This window comes from Rousettus aegyptiacus, unplaced genomic scaffold (assembly GCF_014176215.1).
Source record: "Rousettus aegyptiacus isolate mRouAeg1 unplaced genomic scaffold, mRouAeg1.p scaffold_m13_p_13, whole genome shotgun sequence".
In the NCBI taxonomy this organism is placed as follows: Eukaryota; Metazoa; Chordata; class Mammalia; order Chiroptera; family Pteropodidae; genus Rousettus; species Rousettus aegyptiacus.
In genome coordinates, this window is record NW_023416288.1 from 3,994,315 (window position 1) to 4,016,719 (window position 22,405).

The 22,405-nt window shown below is 37.2% G+C and overlaps 1 protein-coding gene and 1 pseudogene across 2 annotated transcripts in view; one reads left to right on the plus strand and one right to left on the minus strand.

Moving 5' to 3' along the window:
- The window catches only part of RELN (reelin), a 456,216-nt gene that overhangs the window by 183,692 nt on the left and 250,119 nt on the right, over positions 1 to 22,405 (plus strand). For both annotated transcript variants that reach the window (XM_016145914.2, XM_016145915.2), the window contains exon 4: positions 3,044 to 3,114. In XM_016145914.2, the coding sequence (XP_016001400.2) occupies positions 3,044 to 3,114 (71 nt within the window). The remainder of the gene's footprint in view (positions 1 to 3,043; positions 3,115 to 22,405) is intronic.
- On the minus strand, positions 12,572 to 12,690 carry LOC118610891 (annotated as a pseudogene).

Below are 22,405 nucleotides of genomic sequence, written 5' to 3' on the forward strand. Positions count from 1 at the left end.
TAAATGAGTGATTTAAAAGGTTGGTAAAGAAAGTAATGCACATGATGATTATCTGCCAAACACACGTATGTGTCCTGACACCCCTGTGGGGTTTGAGCAGTGGAGTGGATGAGACTGGCATCCAGTGCTCTTATATCTGGTAGAGAACAGGAGAGATTTGAGTCATGGGGACAGTTGGAGGAAATGTGACACAGAATTGAAGGTGGACTGCAGTGGGCTGGTTAGAAGTTGAGGGCCTCACAGAAAACTGTGGGAAAAGAGATCAAGAGAAATGATATTTTTAAAAGCAAATGCCATGTAGTTGTTGGCCAAGTGGCCAAGATTCCAACTGGAGATGGGAAAGAAATTTATACAAAATAAAGTTACATGAAAAGGCTTGACTATGGACTAAAGGGTTGGAGTAGAAAGCATAAACCAAAGGCATGGCTTTGAAGACCAGGTTCATAAAGTAGATTATCCCTCTAGAAAGAGATCAAAACCCACCATCGAATCTTTGAACCAGATCACTGACAAGTTAATGTATTAGTCAAATGCAAGGATTTTATACTCCAACGGTGCAGGTTTAATCCTGGTTTTACCACCGGTTGTGGGGCATTAGATAAATCACACAGCAGTCTGTATTCCAGGAAAATGGGGATAATGGTATCTAAATTGTTGTCAGGATTGAATTGCTATATGTAGAGTCCTTACAACACCACCTAGCAGGGGCAGAGGAGTAAATTTCAATTCATAAAAGAAGTGTTATAATAATAATAACTGTATGTATATGGTTTATATATATATAGTATACATATACCAGTCACATATTTATTATTACTACTTCAGCTTTTCCCATGTGGAGGACTTCAGATAATGACACTGAAAACGTGGTGTGCTCCTCAAGCCAGTTTCTAATTGCTGAGCCCCTTCAAACAACATTAAATAATTAGAGCATATAAAGCCCAGGTCCTCTGACTGCCATGGAGACCCCTGGGCACCACTATGGACATGAATGAAAGCAACAAACCCTAAATTTGAGGAACCTGAGTAATAAGGGAAGCAAGCAAGTAAACTATTCACAAGGTACTGTGCAGTGACCAAGATATTGCAATCTCTCTTACATCCCGGGAAAAGGCAAAACCTCTGTAACATGAATTTTATCTACTTGCTTCAGCCTCATCCTGTTTGTGGGGAGCATGAACTGGCATAATGATAACTAAGTTTGTGGGTCAACAAGAAATACTACAATAGAAATATTATATATTTACAATCAGAGGCAACTAAAACGAACAATTACTTAAATACTATGCATGTTGTAGGACTTCTTATGTTGGTTACTGATTTCAGAAAATATGGCCCTTCCAAAGAAAATGTTAAATTAAAATTCTACAGTTATGATTGCTGTGTTACTATTAGAAGTATGTGTGAACTCAGAAGCTCTTGACTTAATTGAGATTTGAACAATGAAATGTATTTAGATAAATCAAGTTTCCATGTTCCCCCTGGACATAAAACCTGTAATTAATTACTGAATCTGTAGGCCATATTTGTGACTTGGATTAGCCCTATTTTAGTCCTCCTCATTTTCAGCTTGCTAAGAGCAAAGGAAAATTTATACACATATGTGAATATACAGAGAGAGTGGTAGTATCCATTTATCTGTAATTTTGATAATAATTACTATTCAACAACAAAGGCTGATTACCCTAATATACGTCACATATGATGTGAGTTGAAGGCTGTCCGCTGATTTTTCTCTTCAATTTTATCTTCTTGCCACCATTCAAAATTCTCGCTATTTTGCCATTGTATATTTTTAGTTTCACTGATGAAATGTTAGCTCGGAGCAATATCACTCATTAACACCCCAGCAGGGCTCAGTTTATTAGATTGTTTTCGGAGAGTTGGGTCCTGGGGGACTGATACTAGTGATAGTAATGATTCAGTGGAGGATAGAAACCAGGAGTCTGCAGCATGGAGGAAGAAGAAACATCTCATAGAGACCAGAGTGGGGAATGTAGGGAGTCATGAGGTCCCATCGGGCCCCACAAAAGACAAGATATTGACTGAAGTGTGCACACTTGGAGGAGAAATGCAGGGGCCAAACTTTGCCCTCTTGTGACCTAGCACAGTGCCTTGTACATAATCCATCATCAGTAAATGCTGGTTGAATCAAATTATTTTTGTCCTAAGGTGGTTTTTTCTAGAACTAAAGTTGAGATTTTACGTTAATATATTTTAGTAATTAAAAATGTTTCATATAGCTTATTTTTTGAAATCAAGATTCTTAAAGAAACATGATTTTCCGTTTTAAATTTGTTTAAATAATACATTTTATGCCAGAAAAAAATTCTTTTTAAGGAAAAAAATTTCAAATATAAAGTATAAATAATTCTTCCTTTAATAAGACAGTTCCTATTATAGCCATTGAATAACATACCTGCTGCAAGGATGTTTTATTTCACCAATTCATGTGCACAGCTCTGATTAGAGAAGGTAAAAGATGCACATCTCTTTCAAATGGTGGATTAGACCTAGTTGGGGTGAGGAGATATATTTTGTTATGACAGATTTTATAATTATGAAAGCTCCAAACAACTCTCTTTAAAAAAAAATACTTTTAAAAAATGTAATTCTTTCAACTCTTTATGTGTTATGGTACTATTGAATTCAGGAAAAAACTAAAAACATCTCTCTCCAGTGCTAATATCATTATTGCTCCACAAAACACTTTACATCAAGGTTTCCTGAAGAAGAAATTTTAATAAGCATCCTTTTCACACTTTTTCTTCTATCCAGGATTTGCTCACTTTTGCTGTTTTTAGAATAAGTACACAAATGTTACAACGTCTTTACAAAGTAAAATAAGAAGATAATTCTCAACCCATGTGCCTTGGTTTAAGCTTTGACTCTATTGCTAATTTTTATCACTATTCAGATGCACTCATTTAAAAAACCATATCCACACAATAATGTTAATGAATTAAGTTTTTAAAAGTTTAAAAATATGCCTTGTTATCTACAAACATAAGATTTGGATTAACCTTTTCCTATTCATTTCCAGGGCTACAGCAACACACAGGGGCCAGATTATTTTCAAAGATGCTTTAGCCCAGCAGTTGTGTGAACAAGGAGGTAAGAATCATTTTTGTTTTCTACATGTTGGTTGTGTCAAAATTATTTATGGTAGGTCTTATGTTCTATGTATTGAGTAAGCATTTCATTACTATTACTTAATCATGTTGCTTTAAAAATGGAATTATTTATCTCTTCATATCCCTAGTAATTATGTAGTAGTTATTGACAAAGATCTGTAGACTTCTGAAAATACTAAGTGTGAACAAAATAGACTAAGATAAAATTGATCCTCTTTTCACAATTTTTTTAATAATTACATTTAGTTGCCCTGAAAACATAGATCTTAGTAATTTTAGAATTCTACAAAAATACTTAATTCTACAAAAACATGTCTGATTAATTTACTATTTAACTTACTTGTAAATTTTGTTGAAAATGTTTGATTACTGCTTTTAATATTCGATCATGTTGTTATCTATATGATTTTTTTCAGCTGCATGCACTAATTAATTCCAGACTTGTAGATAGATACTGGATATTTTAGATAGATGAAATGTACATTGAGTGATTTCTGCTTTGTGACTGCCTCATACACATCCAGACTCTCACCCATACCAAACTCTCATAGATGCATGAATGCATACGTGCACACCCACACACACAGTGAAAAGGTGAAAACCAGAATCCATGCCCTCACACAAATTTGATTCCTCTTGAACTTTCACCCAACTTTGTGTTTTCATTATGGTGTTTCCCACTTCACATATGATTTTCCTTCGAAAATTGGTGGATGCCACCTTTGAGAGACTGAGCTTCTCAAATAGAGGAACTATGCCTTAGTGCTCTTTGGTTCCCCAGAACCTGACATAGTGCCTGGCATATGGCAGCTCCTCAAAAAAAATGTTAATAGATTGAATACAAGTTTTTCTCAGCCATACATGTATTTCTTGATTTAAGCATCTTGATGAAGGAAAAATTTGAAGCCAGTTCTTTTCAGTGCCATGTCTTTTCACCATCATCATAGGCTATTATCAGTTTTTGTTTGCAGAGTGATATTTGGGTGAAATTTGTTAATTTAAGAATCACATATTGAATTTAAAGAAAATTTCTATTGATTATTGCTCTGCTAAAGATAATCTAATGGATCATAGGAGAGAACACTAAAAAATTATATTGGTTTTTAAAAGGCCTAGGAAAATACCATTTATTATTTATAGTAATATGTCCATCATCAATATTGCTTTATCTGAGTAATGTGATACTTGATGATTACTACTGGCAAACTTCTGATAATTTACATACATAACTCTTGAATGAGAAAACCCCATTCTAATTATAGTTTCAAATGTATTATCAGTGTTCACTGATTAAACAGACTTTTATTCTGTGATTTTTGAGAATAAAAACAAATGCAATTGCTTTTATAGTAGGCTCAAAAAAAATTATCACAGTGTAAATCTTTTTTTCAGACTATGAAAATGTTCACATTATTGAAAACATAAAACACCATATAGCAGTGAAAACTGATATCCTGAAAACTGCATATTGCCTAAAAAATGTCTAATTAACATTTATCATTACCTAAAAGCTGGTTTCTATTAAGCCTTGGATTTTTTAATCTTTCATATTGTAAATAAATTGTTGGGTTGAGTTTATTTAAAATGAAACAAAAAAGCTAACTAAGAAAAATTACTTGGAAAGAATCTTAGCCAGTGAGAGGAAAAAAAGCCTTATATAGCAGTGTTGCATGAGAACATGATTTACATGATGGTAGATGTGAATGTTATGAAAAATGGTCTTCGGCCCAAGACAAAGGAAAACACTGAGCTTTTCAATAGCATCTAATCAACTGAAATCATATCAATCCATCCAAGATAAGGTGGAAAGAATACTAACAAGAGTGATGGCTTCCTGCTGTCAGGAATAATAAGGGAAATAATTGGCGCTATAAACTGTATATTTATTTTGGCCCATCTACTTTTAATTAAAACATTAATTATCTTTTCAAATAAAATAATATAAATTTGACATGTAATAATTTGTATGCATTAGATGAGGAATAGCTAATATATTTATTAGAGAGAAAAAAATGAAAATTTATATACCACAGCACAATGCCTTTCAATTACAGCATACTTAGTTTGTTAATTAAAATCAAATTGAGCAATTTAAACAAAGCAAATTTTTGTTTGAGCTGGAAGACAGCTACTACTATAAGACTGAATTGCTGGCTAAGCATATTAAAAAGTAAAAAGGTCAGAGAATATACTAGTGATGTCTTAGATAGGTTAATCTTGATCCCTTCAGACAGTCACTGAAGGATTTTATTCTTGAAACATCCAATATATCTGTAAGACCCTGTCCTAGCTAATAGTGCTAAACATGGGTATAAAAGATAAAAGACCCATTTCCTATTCTTGAGTCCTAGGATGTAAATGGCAGGTCAGTGGATCACAGAGGGAGCTAAATTTGCCTGGGGTCTTTAGGACGGGCATCCTAGGGAGCAAGCCCTGAAGGATCAGCATCAGTTCAAGGACAAAGGGGAGAAGATTCCATCTCCCTCCTCCTTCTTATTCCCATTGACCTGCCTTAGATCAGGCCCCATTGCCTCCTTTGGAAATTGCTTAATAGCCTCCTGCCTAGTTTCCCTGCTTCTGCTTTCTCCCTACCTTGTAGAGAACTGCTATAATGAGCTTTCTAAAATGGAAATAGAATTCTATCATTCCTTGCTTAAAACCTTTCAGTATCTCAATTGGAGGCAGTAATTTATCTTTAGAGTAAAGTTCCTACTGCTTATCAAAACATGCAAGGAAAATTCTTTACAGTCTGGCCTCAGTTTTACTTCCCACCTCATTTTTTGTCATCCTCTCATTCCTCCTTAAATTTCCTGGAATGCACCTAACTTGATCACTCCACTATTATTTGCACTCTCTACCTCCCTGTTTCCTTTGCCCGAACTACCCTTTTAGGTTTTCTTCATTTGGTTAAGTCAAGCTTTCAGACCCTGCTTAGGTATTACCTGTTTCTGAAAAAAAAAAACAAAAAACAAAAAACAAAACAAAAAAAACCCCCACCACATCTCTGATGCCCACTCAAGTCCCTTCTCAAGCTGGTCTTGGCAACTCTCATTCATGATGACATAACTCTCAAAGCATAATAATAACACAGTTGGAAACACTGTCAGCACAATTATGGGCTAGACTCCACTCTAATCACTCTAAGTACTCTACAAACTCATTTAATCTTTACAACCACCCTCTGAAGAAGAAACTGTTATTATCTTCACTTTAAAGATGAGGAAACAAAGGCACAGTGAGAATAACTTGCTTAAATTTACACAACTAGAAATTAGCAGAGCTAGGACTGAAGCCAAGGCGGTTTGACCAGTGAGTGGCCCGTGGTATAGCCATCGTATCACACTGCCTTTCAAAGAAGCCTCTTACTCGAGCATGCATTCATTCATTTGACAACTATTAATGCATCTTGTAATAAGAACATTATTACATGTGCCTTGTCTGCCATTAGATATCGATTTTTTGAGGGTATGAAATGTGTTTTGTACTTATTTTTTATTTTTTAATTTTATTAAATTTTTTATTTAATAACAAGTAACAGTACAAGTAACTACCAACTTGTACTTCTTAATCCCTATCCCTTTTTAACCCACCTATCCTCCCTACCCTGTTCTCATTTAGTAACCATCAAAATGTTCTCTGTCTATGAGTTTGTTTCTGTTTTGTTTGCTCATTTATTTTGTTCTTTAGATTCCACATATAAGTGAAATCATACAGCATTTGTTTTTCTCTGCCTGACTTACTCCACTTATTACAATACCCTCTAAGTCCACCTATGTTGTTGAGGATGGCAAGATTACATTCTTTTTTATGGCTGAGTAATATGCCATTGTATATATGTGCTATCTCTTCTTTATTCATTCATCCATTAATGGACATCCAGGATGTCTTTATATCTTGGGTATTATAAATAATGTTGCAGTGAACACATGGATACACATGTCCCTTTGAAGTGTGTTTGACTTTGTTTATTTGTTTGTTTGTTTGTTTTTTGGATAAATAACCAGAAGTGGGATAACCAGGCCCTTCTTTGTCTCTTGTTAATAGCCTTTGTTTTAAAGTCTACTTTGTCTGATATAAGTATTGCTACCCTAATTTCTTCTTTATTTCCATTTTCATGGAACATCTTTTTCCATTCCTTTCCTTTCATGCTGTGTATGTCATTCAATCTGAATTGAGTCTCTTGTAGGCAGCATAAGGGTTTTATTTTCTTATTCATATCACCATGCTATTTCTTTTGATTGGAGCATTTAATTCATTTACATTGAAAGTAATTGATAGATATGTAGTTATTGCCATTTTATTATTCATTTTTTTTCTTCTTTTTCTTTTTCTTAAAGAATTCCCTTTCACAATTCTTGCAATTTGGGTTTGATGGTGATGAACTTCTCCAGTTTTTTCTTATCTGGGAAGCTCTTTATCTGTCCTTTGATTCTAAATGATAGCTTTGCTGGGTAGAGTAATCTTAGTTGTAGGTCCTTGCTTTTCATCACTTGGAATATTTCCTATTAATCCCTTCTGGCCTGCAAAGTTTCTGTTGAGAAATCAGCTGACAGTCTTATGGGAGATCCCTTAACTGTTTTTCTCTTGCTACCTCTAAGAGTCTCTCTTTGGTTTTAACCTTTGGCATTTTAACTATAATGTGGCTTAGTGTGGGTCTCTTCAGGTTTATCTTGTTTGGGACTCTCTGTGCTTCCTTGGCTTGTATGTCTATTCCCTTTATCAGGTTAAGGAAGTTTTCCATCATTATTTCTTCAAATAGGGTTTCCATTTGCTCTCTCTCTTTTCCTCCTGGTACCCCTACGATGCGAATGTTGGTAAACTTGATGTTATCCCAGAGGCCTCTTAAACTATCCTCACTTTTTCATATTTTTATCTTGTTGCTGTTCTTTTTGGGTTATTTCTTCTCTCCTTATCTTCCAAATTGCTGATCGATCCTCTGCTTCATCTAATCCACTGTCGATTCCTTCTAATTAATTTTTTATTTCAGTTTGTATTCTTCATTTCTGACTGCTTCTTTTTTTAAGTTTTCTACCTCCATTTATATATTTTTTATTTCTTTGTTGAAGTTCTCACTGAGATCATTGAACATCCTTATAAGCAGTGTTTTGAACTCTATCTGGTAGATTGCTCGTCTCCATTTTGTTTAGGTCTTTTTCTGGAATTTTGTTCTGTTTTTCTATTATTATTATTATTATTATTATTATTATTATTATTTGGGAAATGTTTCTTTGTCTCCCCATTTTGATGGCCTCCTTGCATTTTTTTTTTATATGTATTAGGTAGAGCTGCTACGTCTCCCAGTCTTAGTAGAGTGACCTTATGTAGTAGATGTTCTGTAGGGCCCAGTGGCAGCCTCCCTTGTCACCTAAGCCAGGTGCTGCTGGCATGTCCCTTGTTTGGGTTGTGTGTGCTCTCCTGCTGGAGTTGAGCCTTGATTGCTGTTGGAACATCAGTGGGAGGGACTGACTCTTGAGCTGATTGGTTGTGAAGACTAACCATAACTGCAATGGAGCATCTCTTGTCCTGGGGCTCACCCTATGGAACAGCATTTGCTTTAGCCAGGCTCTAGTGCCAGCCAAATCCGCCCTTTGGGCGTGTCATTTGTGGAGGTGGTTGGGTGATGCTCTGATGTGGTCTGAAGCTGGCTACCAGTGCATTGGTTCTGGAGCCTCTTGGAAGAGGAGCTCTGGTGCAGACCAAGGTCAGTTGCTGTCTGTGCCCTACCTAGGACCACTTGAAGCTACAAAGTGGTCTGCAGATGGTTGCCATTTGTGCTGGGCTTGGAAGTACCTGCAACAGGCTGAGCTGTGAACTGAGGCCAGCTGCTGTTAGTGCCAGGCTTAGGGCTTCTCAGCAAGGGGTATGGGACATGCTAAAGCCAGATGCTGTTTGTTTGGGTTTTGTGAACCTTTAAGAGATTTTAGGAAAGTCCTCAGCATGAGCTAAGACAGGCATTTTGTATGGAAAAGCCACTTGCAGCAGCTTAGGTAGGCCCACAAGTTGGGTGTGTGTGTTTTGTGTGTGTGTGCGAGGGGGTGAGGAGGGGGGTCTCGGAATCACTGGAGTGGAGCAAATAGTGTTAGATAGGGTGATAGAGAATCAGCTATGGTGCCCATCTGTGGGTGCAGGCTGACTGGGGAGAGGGTTCAACAAAGGAACAATGACTTCTGCCAGCACTTCTGTCTGGGAGAAAGCTGTTTCTCTAGCCCTTGCCCTGATGCCAGATAATTCAGTTCCTTTTCATATGTCCCTGGTGCCTTTCAAGCTGCTGCACTAATGCTGGAGCTCAGAGTGAATGAGTCTATCAGTGAATAAGTTTGAGTGTGGGCCCTTTAAGTGGAATGCCTGGGACTCCTGCTGCCCTCTGTCTCCCTCAGACACAGTCTCCACTGGTTTTTACAGTTATAACTTGTGGGTACTTCTCTTCCTAGCACTGGAGCCCTAGATTGAGGTGCCTGCTGTGAGGCTGGGATCCCTTCCTCCTCAGAGGGGACCTCCGAATCCATATACCTCTTAATTTTTAACCACCACACACGAATGTGACACCAGCTCATTCCTCATCTTTGCCCCTTCTATCAGTCTCTATGTGGCTTCTTCTATATATTCTTAGTTATAGTAATTCTGTTCAGCTAGACTTCAGGTGATTCTCAATAGTGGTTGCTCTGTAGTTTAACTGTAATTTTGAGGTGATCTTGAGAAGAGCTGAGCACAGTGTTTACGTACTCCATCATTGTGACTCAAGATTGTGCTTTTTATTACTGAATTTCTAAAGCATTTCAAAATATCTGGTACATAGTATGCACCCAGTATATGTTTATCTAATGAATAATAAAACAAAATAGTCTGATAGATGTAGGGAAAAGAAGCTGCCCAGCTATTCAGTATAGCTAAGTCATGAAGCTGGGAGCATAAGTGTATCAGCTCATAAATGGCCCTCTGTTACGTGCTCAGGAGCTTAACCATTGTAGGCAGTGGGAAGCAGGAGAGCTACATGAATAATTGTGCATTCAAAAGAAAATTGAGGGTGAGGTGGAATGGGTTGCAAAGGTTAGGACTAGAAGCAGTGAAACACAGTAGTGGGATACTGTAGTCATCCTGGTGAGAGCAAAATTTCACGGTAAATTTAAATTATGTTTTGGACACCAGAAGATGTGGATGTGTTAGAGAAACTTAAGAGAATGTGACATGTGGGGAGTGACAGTGGGAGAAGACCCAGGGTGACTCTGTTGTTTCTGGCCTGGGTGACTGGATGGATGTTGATGCCAGGAAATGAGAAAAGAAATGAAGAAAGCATTAGAATTGTTTGGAAGAGAAGATAATAAATTGGGTTTCAACATACTAACGCTGATAAGTTGCCTTCCATCCCACAGGGCTCTCTAGCAGCCTGCTGAGAAGAGAGGCAGATTTGAGAGCCATCAGCATACTGATGCTGAAGGGGAATGTAATCATCCAGGGAGAGCCTGGGGGAGGGGAGGAAGAGGCTGAGTGTAGAATGCTGGTGACTGTACAGGAGAAGGAAGAAGAGGGAATTCTGGAGAAGGGGCAAGCTTCAGAGATGGGGTAAACTCAGGGAAGACATTTCCACATGGTGGAGATGTTCAACAGGGACATGCAAGGGATGAAGTCAACAGGGACAAAAGCTTCTGAGGGAATGCAAGAGATGAAGTATGAAAAATAGCCTTAGGTTTTTGCAATTAGAAGGTTATTGGTAGTTTGAATAAATTAAGATGGTTTCAGAAGAGGCCAGACCACCCTAGGCTGCCTTGTAGTATGGAAAATTCTTGCCCAGGCTTTGGAGTGAGTCAAGGGAAAGGAGATTACTGTGAGTTGAGAAGCAAATTGAGACAGTGTTTAAAGGTGAGGCTTTGGAAAAAATTTAGGATTACAGAGGAGAAAGCAGGCTTAAAAGAAGATTAGGTCTCTCTCTCTCTCTCTCTCTCTCTCTCTCTCTCTCTCTCTCTCTCTCTCACACACACACACACACACACACACACACACACACTTTTTCTCTATAATAGATAGATAGATAGATAGATATAGGCATCCAATACCTTGTAGCCAGAACACCTAGAATTGACAGGTTGGGTTTAGAGCTTGATTTAGTGTGGGAAAATATACATCATAGGGAACCATGGGGTATCTCAATAAGAAGACATTACAGGGGGTGGCTTCATAGTATAGTGGTTAGCACGTCTACTTTACACGCAGAAGGTCCTGGGTTCACGCCCCACATGGAGCCACAGACCATACCCTGGGTGCACCTGGGCCCCGCGTGCACACCACAAGCATGTGGAAGGAGATGCCCTGCCTTTAGAGATCCAGTTCTTAGGGGGAAATGACAGCATCCATGGGTCAGGGGTAGAAGTGGGGGAGGGGAGGAATTAAAGAGTGGAATAAAAAAGATGTTACAAAAGGATATATTGTGAGATTTGGGCCTATATTTCATGATTTTGACTAGAGTTTAAGGAAGTAGGGCTTTGCTCTGAATTGAATGTTGTCAGGAAATAAGGGTAATACTATGGCTAGGAATCTCAATAAATCTTTTCTAGAGGGAGGGAAGACGAAAGCAAGGCTAAAGCTGTAATTAACCAGGAGGGGGGATTCCTGGCATATTGAGAGTCAGACAGTGTTCTGGTTGTACCTGTGTTTACCCATGATTATGAAGTGCTCCTGTCTTGATCCATAACCATTACAGAGTAACTTTGTCTGAAGCTGATGTTCTATGAAATTGTTTATGTTCAACAGAAGAACAACAGACCCAGCTACGAGTGCTAGGCCAGCTCCTGGATGCTAGAATTTTAATATTTTTAAATTTTCTTGAGGCTGAAGAGAGAATGCTAGTGGGCAGTCCTTTACTTTTGTATTTAGGCTTTACAAGGACTTTGGAATCACAGTCAAAGTTATGATTGGCTCTAGGCTTTGTGTGACCTTACTCTTGAGTTCCTGGCACAAAGTATAGGCTCAGTAAATGAAAAAAGGAAGGAATCACTTCTAAGAACTGAAAGAGAATTCTAAGTTACAGCTCCCATGTTTCTTCCTGTGTGATGACTTGCCTAACTCTTCTTAACATGATTGATCTCTGTTGTGTTATAATTGTGTATTTAAATATTCATGTTCCCCCCACTGGAAGTTTTTTGAAAGCAAGAGCTCTGGCTTAATTTTTTGTTTTTCTTAACATTTAACAATGATTGGCATAATGCAGACACTCATAAATATTGACTAAATATTCACCTTAAACATTTTAATATTGAAGAATTGCTGCCCATTCTCAAAAATCTTCTTTAACCTCAAGATTTATCACAGAAACTGGTAGTCAGTGTGGCTGTTACCAAAGCAATGTCTTTTTTTTTTTTTTCTTAAGGCAAGACAACTCTTGGTTGACCTCACCAGATTGCAAGGCCCTTGTCAGCTTCCAATCCCTTATTTTTTATTTTTTACACCTACAGCACCTGGTCTTCCTATTTGGTATCCCATCCAAGTACTAACCAGGCCCAACCCTGCTTAGCTTCCAAGATCAGACGGGATCAGGCTTGTTCAGGGTAGAATGGCCATAGACCTAAAACAATGTTCTTTACACTGACCTCAGGTTGAAAAATGTATGAACCATCATGTTAAAAAATCTGAAAGTTGTTCATAGATTTCCATCTAAACTCTAATGAATCTTGTGACATAAACCAGGTTCAGGGATTTTAGGTCTTCACCTTGAATCCTGAGGTCCCAAGTAATTGTAAACACATCTTCAGCCTAGTTCTTCTTATGTGTCACAGTATAGACAAGAAACCAGGGCACTCTCATCTTTAGTCTGGAATGGTACTGGGGAGGTACTATACAATAGTTTCAGTTGTTTCAAAAGTGGGAGATGCTTAGGTTCATTGCCCAGCAGTAGAAAACAAAGAAGTGAATTTATTTAACGTTTAGTACTCAACAAGGATCACTGAATACTTACCATGGGCTAGGACTGTTCTAGGCTAGATCTTGGAATACATGAGTGAATAAGAGCGAAGATCTCTGCTATTTTTAAATAGGGCGGCAGGTAAGTCAGGCAGGCCTCACTGAGGTGACATCAGAGCAAAGACCAAGAAAGAGATAAGGGAGTTAGCTACATGACTATCTGAGATTGTCCAAAATGTCACTAAGTGATTTTAAAGGAAAACGTGGTAGTGTTTTGTGAACTATTATTGAAGATTATCAAAGCAAAAGATAGAGGTAATTCCAGAATAGACTAAAAACCTGACTGGAACTAAAGGAAATCAGTCTTTTGCAGAAATTATTATTGAACAATCTAGAGAGAGCTATCGAACTCAATTCATAATCCTTGGAATCACATAAAAGGAGTCCTGCTGAAAATGTTAATACGAATGTGGTATATGTTGACTGAAGGTGAGGAATATTTGAATTTATGCTCTGATCTTAGAACTATAAATTCCTTATCTGTAGATTAGTGATGAAGCCAAGAAAGTTAACTTGCTCATAAGCGGCTGGACTAAAATTTAAAAATCTAGACTCACAGTCCAATGTTGGTTCCATTTTACCAAGTAGTTTTTTAAATTTAAAAATATTAAACATTAAAGCCCCCGGGAACCACAACCTTAATAAACAAGATAATCACTACTGTCTTAATTTCCTGAACACCTAGGAGAGAATACACACTTTTTGAACCTCTTATGAAACAAAAGAGGAGAGTGCGAAGCTGATGTGAGTGTATCAGCATGGCTGCTGCTCGTCCAGCAGTGTGCACAAATCATGGTGGAGGCCAGGATAGGGAGAAGAATGGTGTGTATGTGTATTCAGTGGCCCGTGAGCTTCTTGGCATACCTTCTTCAAATACATACATTGATTATTTAGCAAGGCCAGATGGTAGGCTTAAAGGCTGACAGTAATGCCCTGTAGTGCCCCCAAAGGGTGCATGTCATTTATAAACCATGCTGGAATTCTCTGTTGTTGGGATGATGGAAGTGGATATAACCAAAGGCAAATGTTTTATGTCAGGAGGAAAGGGGTCAGGCTTACAGCTGGAGCAGAAAACCTTGGCTGCTTTCTTCCAGGCTCGGCAGTTTTTCTGGCATTTATCACCCTCAGAACAGCGAGTGGTAGAAAATGTGTCTATGTTCTCTAAGGGCCATTGGATCATGGTGATAAGCAGGGATTTCCATCATTCAGACCCCAAACTCTTTGGACTTTTTAAATCCTTTTATAATAAGGATTGGTGAAATTTTATTTAAACTGAGATGGAGGGCGATAAAAAGTCAATAAGCAAGTCCACAAAGTGAATGAGGTGTTTAATCTATCTAGATGTTTTTTAGTGCTTTAAGAATACCTTGTAATGTGAAGTGATAGATATGCTAATTAGCTTAATAGTGGTGATTATTTCACGATTTATATATATATATTAAAATATCAAGTTGTATAACTTAAATATGTACAATTTTTATTTTTCAATTATACCTCAATAAAGCTGGACAGGGTGAATAGCTTTCATATCCAAATATTGTGTTAATTGTATGTCAGATTTACTAAAATCTTACCTTGGCTATCCTTGGTTACTTGGTAGCTTATATGACTAAATATCTTTCCAATACCCTGAAATGCATTTTTTTTTTTATTAATTCGGGCTGAACATTTTAGAATTGACTATATAGTCAGAATTGGATCTTACCATATCTACTTTAATAGTTGAAATGAAAAATAGTGAATGATGTGTTTCACTTGAATTTACCCAATGTTAAAACTTTTGCTCTACAAAGACATCTGGTTTCCCCATGGCTATTTTGTAGTTTGCATTTTATTTTAGCAGTTGCAACTGCTGTTCCTGACATCCCTCCTGTGCTTTGTAACTTACAAACAAAGGGAGCTGAATTAGGAGGCTCAGGTAAAACTAACCAGGAACCATAATCTTGCTTCAAGATCTCACAAATGGCTCAATAGAGGGAGGAACTGAAGTCCTCCTGGGGCAGTCGCTGGCAAAATGTGTCCCTAAGTGATCTTTACAACAGACAAGATTAAGGGGAATGATAAATAGCCTGACTCCTGGGGCTACAGTAAAATTTCTTGCTACTGGCAATAGATCGGTCTGACTACTTTTTTAATTTTCTAAAGAACAGTGTTTTGGACTGGTGCTGTTTTTCTCAACATGACTGAACATAGATTTAAACAGCTTTCTTTTCGGTTCTTGGGGCTATATACATTTCCACTTGACAGCTTTATCTAGTGCAAAGACAAAACACCAAGATTTATGCCAGAGAAAAATTGACATTAGTTGTTTTTGATGCCCATAGAAGTACATTTTCTACTCAAGCTGCTGTATAATCTACTGAATTCCCCCATATTTTGAAGGCGAAGCCTAAGTTTGGATCTGTATAACTACTTGAGGAAGGGCAGGAAATCTGTGGTTAAACATACAATAAATTTTGATTTTATTTTGGCTTGCGAAATATTATTTCATATAACCCATTGATCCAACCTTGTTTTTACACTTGGAGATTCAATTGTCTGATGTAATAATTAATACAGATTTTCACAATTATATTCTTAAGAACTGAAATTCATTAGTATTAATTAACACATATTGTGCTGTGTCCTCAGTGGGCATATGTGGAACAGTGGACCTGACGCGTATGAGTTGTGGGGCAATATAAAGCAATTTCACATTCTTTCCTTTAATAGCTTATAATATAGATATTCTACCCCAAACATAGGAGAGAAATATCGAAACACATTTATAGAAAAGTAGAAACCCAATGGACTAGCATTCTTCTCATCTCCTCCGAGGCTTTCTCAACAGTTTTGCTCTTTCTTTTCTGAATCATCAGCTTCTTCCTCTTTACCAACCCTTCAGAGATTAAGCACACCAAGGCTATTGCTACTTTGAACAAGAGCTCCTTCTTTGATTGAGAATACTCCTCTAGCCATCATTCTCACTCACATTCCAGCTTCTTGAAAGAACAGTGTGTGTTCCCAGACTCCACCATCTGGCCTCTGCTGCCAACACTCCATGGAAATCGTCACCCTCCAGGTCGTCAATAACACGCGAAGTGCCTAGCAATCCAAAGGACTCTAGTCCTCACCCTACCTGACTTCCCTATTCCTTCTCAGTTTCCTTCATGAGTTCCTATTCTTCCCATGTGTACATTCTGGGGTTGGCAGTGATTTTGTCCTGGGACTTCTGTTTGAATTTCTGTATTGTCTCTGGTGATCTCAGTTACATCTGTGATTTTCATCTCCTGAACTCTGTCCATTTGCTTGGTGCTCACTTAGAGAGTCAGCAATGCCAAGTGGTTGAGAGCACAGAGTCTGGAGCTACCTACCTTAGGGTTTGAACTTCTGTTCTGGAACTTTCTAGCTGTGTGATCTTTATGAGTCTCAATTTCCTTACTGTAAAATAGGAAAAATAATAGTACCTGCCTTTTTTATTGTTTTATACCATTCCCAAGAGCCTGGCACAGTATTCTATGCCCAGAAAGAACAAAGTAAAGTTGTTACAACTAAATGTAATAATGATGCACATAGAATATTGGCTAGCACATAAATATCCTATAAATGTTAGTTATCATTATTATTACCAGGCATTTATATTTGGATGCCATTAGGTACCTTGAACTCAACATATTCTTAATTGAACTTGATTTTTCCCCAAATCTGGACCCCTTTATTGCAGTTCTGGTTAGTGACTTAGTCGACCCAATCACTAACGGAGAACTAGATAACATTTCTTTCTTCATTCTTTTCTTTCATCCCTGTCTATACCAATATGTCTAACACCAATTTGTCTTCTTAATATTACTTAAACCAACAGTTTTCTTTCTACACCTACAGCCTTTTCTTTAGTTCAGGGCTTCCATATGGATATCAAAATGTTCTTAAACACAAACTTCATTTTTTTACTGCCAACCTCAAATCCTATCACTGCCTTCCTTTGCCCCATTTAGTTTGCTTTTCAAGGCCTTCCATAATCTGACCGTACCTCTCTCCAGCCTCATCTCTGCATTTAGGCTCTCTCCACATTGTCCACCCTCGCCAACACCAAACTCTCTACTTCAGATGTAATAAGCACCGACTTCATCAAACATGCCATCCTGTCTCCTCTTTCTGTAGCTTATCTATGCCAGTTCCCTTCCCTATAGTATCCTCCTCATTACCTTCTCCTCTGTTTTACCAATAAAATTGCACTTATTCTTAAAGATCCATCTAAAATCTCTCCTTTTCTATTATATTTAGTTGTACACTATTCCACTTAATATTTACTAGTTGAATTTAGTTCACCATATTGTTAGCGGCTGGGGCAATCTGAACTCTGGCATCGCTCTAGTAACACTGGGGATTCTTGGTTCTTTTTGCTGATGCAGAGATAATTCCAGCTCAGCAAAATTTAGAAGGAGTAAGATTTATTAAAACTATATTTTAGAAGGATATGGGCCATGCTAAGGAAGGCCTGCAGCCTTGTGGAATTTAAGTAAAAAGATAAAAGATAAAAGACAGAGTACACTCCAAGGAAGGAGTGAGTGTTCTGTGAAGAGAGCTGTGACAGTGACAACACAGAAGTGGGAAGGTCTGTCTATATTTGGGCCATGATGGGAGAGTACAAGGGCTGTATTAGATGATCTGCATGTGAAGTCACCTTGACAGACAGTTGGCTGCTATAAACCCTTTGCCTACTGCACATGTGCTTACCCAGAATTCAGTCTGTAATAGTTAGATTCATTAACTTCCAGGCATAGGCATATTATAATGATGGTATAACGAGGCTGAGGTTATAGCAGGTTGGTATAGTACTTTCTGTGCAAGCATCTGTGGCTGGTTGAGCCAGTAGCTTTTATGGCTTTTGTGCCTTAGGAGTTGGATTAATTTATAATCCTAAAAGGGAGGTGTTTCTGGGAGGTCCTTAAGGAATGTCTTCAAGGGAGGTTTCTGTGGTTATAGAGCTGGGCCTTCACTCCTATCTCTCATGCCTTCCTAATTACCAAATAATATTACATTGTCTGATGTTAATTTCTACATGTATTTCCTACTGCATTTTGAACCCCTTGATCCAGCAGAGACTGGATCATTTTTATATTCACAGAATCTGCACTCTAATATTAGTAGAGGGGATAAATGAACTACCGAGAGCAGGTGTACCTTTCCTAAATTGTCTAATCACTATTATTTTTTTAATTGCCAGCAAACCTATACCTCCTGCTCTTCTAGAACTGTTTCTACATATTTGGGCATTGTGCACTCCTTCTGCATAGATGGACTTTTTTAGGAGTAGCCTTACAAAACTCACAGTTGGACAGATGTTATTTTAAATGTTGTTCATTGTATCGCTCAGTGTCCCCTTTTTAAGAAACAGGAGAAACTTTACTCAGGTCTCTGCATCTGAAATAGCTGCTTTTTTCCTAAGTAATATATGTTCTTTCATGTTATGAACTCTTCAATTTATGTAACTTTACAACTTCAGAACCAAACTTAAGATGTCAGAATGTTCATGTCACATACACTGAACTGGGTGTGTTTTTTTTCCTGAACATTACCTTTCGCTTACTAAATATGTTTTCTCTATTATCTCCAATTATTTAGAACATCTCACAGACTATAATTAGTAATTTGTCCATATGACACTGGCAAGAGAGCACTAGCTGTGCTTTATAGATAGAAATGGAAGATCAGAAAGTTTCTGTAAACTGAAACAGGAAGTAAACACCTCCAATTCTATATTAGCTTCTATGATTTGTTTTGGATACTGGAGCTCACAGTTATGCTTTTCATAATCACATTCTAATAGCTTGAATCATTGGTTTTATAGTAAATATTATAAACATGTATCATTATATGGTTTCTCAGTATTAAATAGAAGCAGAAATTCTATCATCAATTCAATTTGTCCAAAATACAAATTACATGTTGAAAGAAAAGCTTCATTTCTTAAAAAGCATATCTGTGTTTACACCCTTGCAGAAGTAGAGCTCACCAGCATCTCACGAGGTCACAGTGGCCTAGAACAGCCACGTTAGAATCTGGTCATGTTTAATTTCCCCAAAGATTGTTCTTTGGACAAAAGCACTTTTCTTTCAACTGACTTATTTTGGAAAGAAACTTTTAAGTACTCATTTAACTCCAAAATATATTCCAGCCAACTTGTTCAACAAATTATTTAGTCCAAAGAATAGAGATTTCAATCTGCTGGGCATAAAAAAAGAAGGAGGCCTAAAAAATGAATTGAGGGAGTGGTTAATGAGTTCTGTGTTAATATTATTGATTACTTAAATTAAAAAAAAAAAAAACTTCGAGTCAGACAAGCATTATACAGATGATGACAGGCCCTTCTTACAAATAACGGTATTATGTTATGGGAACCATATATCCTAAAGGGTTGTAGAATTCAAAGGCCCTGATAGTTTTGCCTCAGGTATCTCTTCACCTAATTTGAAATTCAAATATATAAAACTTCCAAAGCTAAATATGACAAATTAGACACGGTCCGGGAAGTTACCATTTAATGAGCTATGAACCTAGATTTTCATCTCCCCGGGAATAATTTCTTTATTACTTTTTGTATTTTATTACAATAAAGCACCATTTGACCTTCAAGTATGATAATTAAGCTTCTAAAAATGTTATAAATTTAAAGTGAAAATAGTTCTCCCTGTATTCAGGAATATACTTACAATCAGTATAAAAGGTGACTTAATATTTAAAGACAGCTAAATTATACACAGAACCAGCAATATTAGGAAGCATTTTTCTTTTTCCCTTCCTCTCCTATTTCCCATCTCAATTTGATTTGTGTTTCATAACAACTCATCATCTCGCACAGTATAAAATCAATGAATCAAGAGCAAAATTAAAATATATCTTTATAAGCTACAAATGAGGAAACAGTGAACTTTTTTTGGGTAAGATTTATTCTCATTATAAACTGTCAACAATAAGATCTTAAACAGTAAAACTTATGACTGATTATTTTGCCATGCTCATGCTCTCACCTTTTCTGGGGAGATTTCCATATATATATATTTTAAAATTTTGCCTATGATATGAGTAAAAGTTTTAAATAAAAAATCAGAATACAAAACAATATACCATCTGATTTGTTGTTGAATTAGTTTAAAAAATATCACTGTGTGGTAATTTTTTAAAAAATCTTAGACCTTTGAGAACTTGAAGAAGTTAAGTTCCCAGATGGAGCAGAGGAGAAGAAGTGTAGCTATATATTGGCCTGTAGCCTGAGCATATATGGTTTTTAAGTAACATTCAGAGGTAGGAAGGAAAATCAGGAATATCATCATCATCAAATAGTAATAATAATAATAATAACAATAATAATAATGATAACACTAATAGTACTACTACTAAGAAGAATAAGAAGAAACCTTGTTGCTAACATTAGCAATAATTTGCTAGAGGTCTACCAATATCTATCAATACTTATTCTCCCTTTTTTAAGCAAGACTGTGAACACCAGTTAGAGATACATTTCTTAGGGTTCCCTGAAGCTTCCTGTGGCAAAAAAATTAAGTTCTGTCCATAAGAAAGTGAGCAGAAGTGATCTGGTTCACTTTCAGGGCTGGGTCATACCTCTAAAAATATAGTCATGCTTCCCTGCCCTTTACACTTGCGGCTGCTAGAACAAGTGCTAGAGCAGCCAGCTTGGACCCCGGATATGGAATCTGTATGTTGTACACAGCAGAATCATTCCACCAGCCCTGGAAAACCTACCTCCAGACTGTTTTGTGACTGAGAAATACACTTGTAGCCATTTCAGCACCTGCAGTTTGAGGTACTTTGCCATGGAAACTTAGTCTATACTCTGACTAAAAGAGTTAATTTTCCGTGGGCTAGGGTGGGGTCCCTTTTGAGAAATGATATCCTCTTTGTATTTTAGTCATAATCCTAAATGCCAAAGCGGATATTAGAGCTGATTAGATTGTATGTTCCTGTGAGTAAAGATTCTGTTACCATTTTGGAAGGGTGATTTGAACTCTGTTATCATCCCAGTGGCATGGGTGGGGTAACGACAAAGAAGTGCAATGAGCAGTTTTCCTCAGTTCTTCTCTGCTGACATAGCAAAGAATTACAGGTCAATGAGATTTAGAAAAGGTTTATTGAAAGTACATTTTAGAAGGAGATGGGCCATGCTAAAAATGGTGCAGCCCTGTGTAATTTGGGAGTGAAAAGATAAGACAGAGTACGCTTCTAGGAAGGAGTGGGTTTTCAGCAAAGAGTGCTGTAGCAATGCAGAAGTGGGAGGGTCTGTATTACATTAAGGCCACAGATGAGTGGTTACAAACATGTTGCTAGGTGATTGGCACATGAGGTCATTTTGATTGACACTTGGTTGCTGTGTAACACTTTGCCTACTGCACATGTGCTTACCCAGAATTTAGTCTGTTATCATTAGATTCATGAACTTTTAGGCATATGTATGACATAATGATGGTATAATGAGGCTGAGGTTGTGGGCAGGTTAGGGTAGTACCTTCTGTGCAAGTGTCTGTGGCTAGTTTAGCCAGTAGCTGTTATGGCCTTTATGCTCTAGGATTTGGGTTAATTTATAATCCTAAAAGGGAGGTGTTTCTGGGAGGTCCTTAAGGGAAGTTTCTATGGTTACAGAGTTGGGCCTTCACTACTGTCGCTCATGCCTAACTAACTACCTAACAACTCTATGTTGTATATCTCTGTACCCCCATATCTTGAACAATGTCTAGCACAAATGTGCCCCAAAAAGGTTAGTTGCTTGGGTACTAATAACATCAGCAAGACATTATTGCTAAAACCATTGTTTTTAGAAAATTCTAATGTTCTAATGTTCTCCTATGTTTCCTCCTCTCTTAGTCACTTTTACACATACTGTCAACTTCATTTTACCTTACTTTTCAATTCCTTTACATATCTAAGGATTAATTGTACAGTTTGCTTTGTTCTAAAATAGATATGAGGCAGCTTACTAAAAAAAAAGCAATAGGACAAGGCAATCAAGTGGAAAAATCAAAGGTGATGACAAACGAGGGTCAGAAAAAACACATCCAGTTGAGATTAGTAGGCAACATGAATGCTCTAACCTCTTAATGTTTGGTTCTGAAGCTTTGAAGTTATGTAAATTGAAGAGTTCATAACATGAAAAAAACACATATTGCTCAAGAGAAGAGCAGCTATTTCAGGTGCAGAGACTTGAAAACAGTTTCTCCAGGAGTTTCTTAGAAAGGGAACTCAGGAATGTTTAAGTTACCCAGACCACTTTTATGAAAGGACTCATTGACAATGTTGTCAGTATATTTTGACATTTTTCAAAGGTT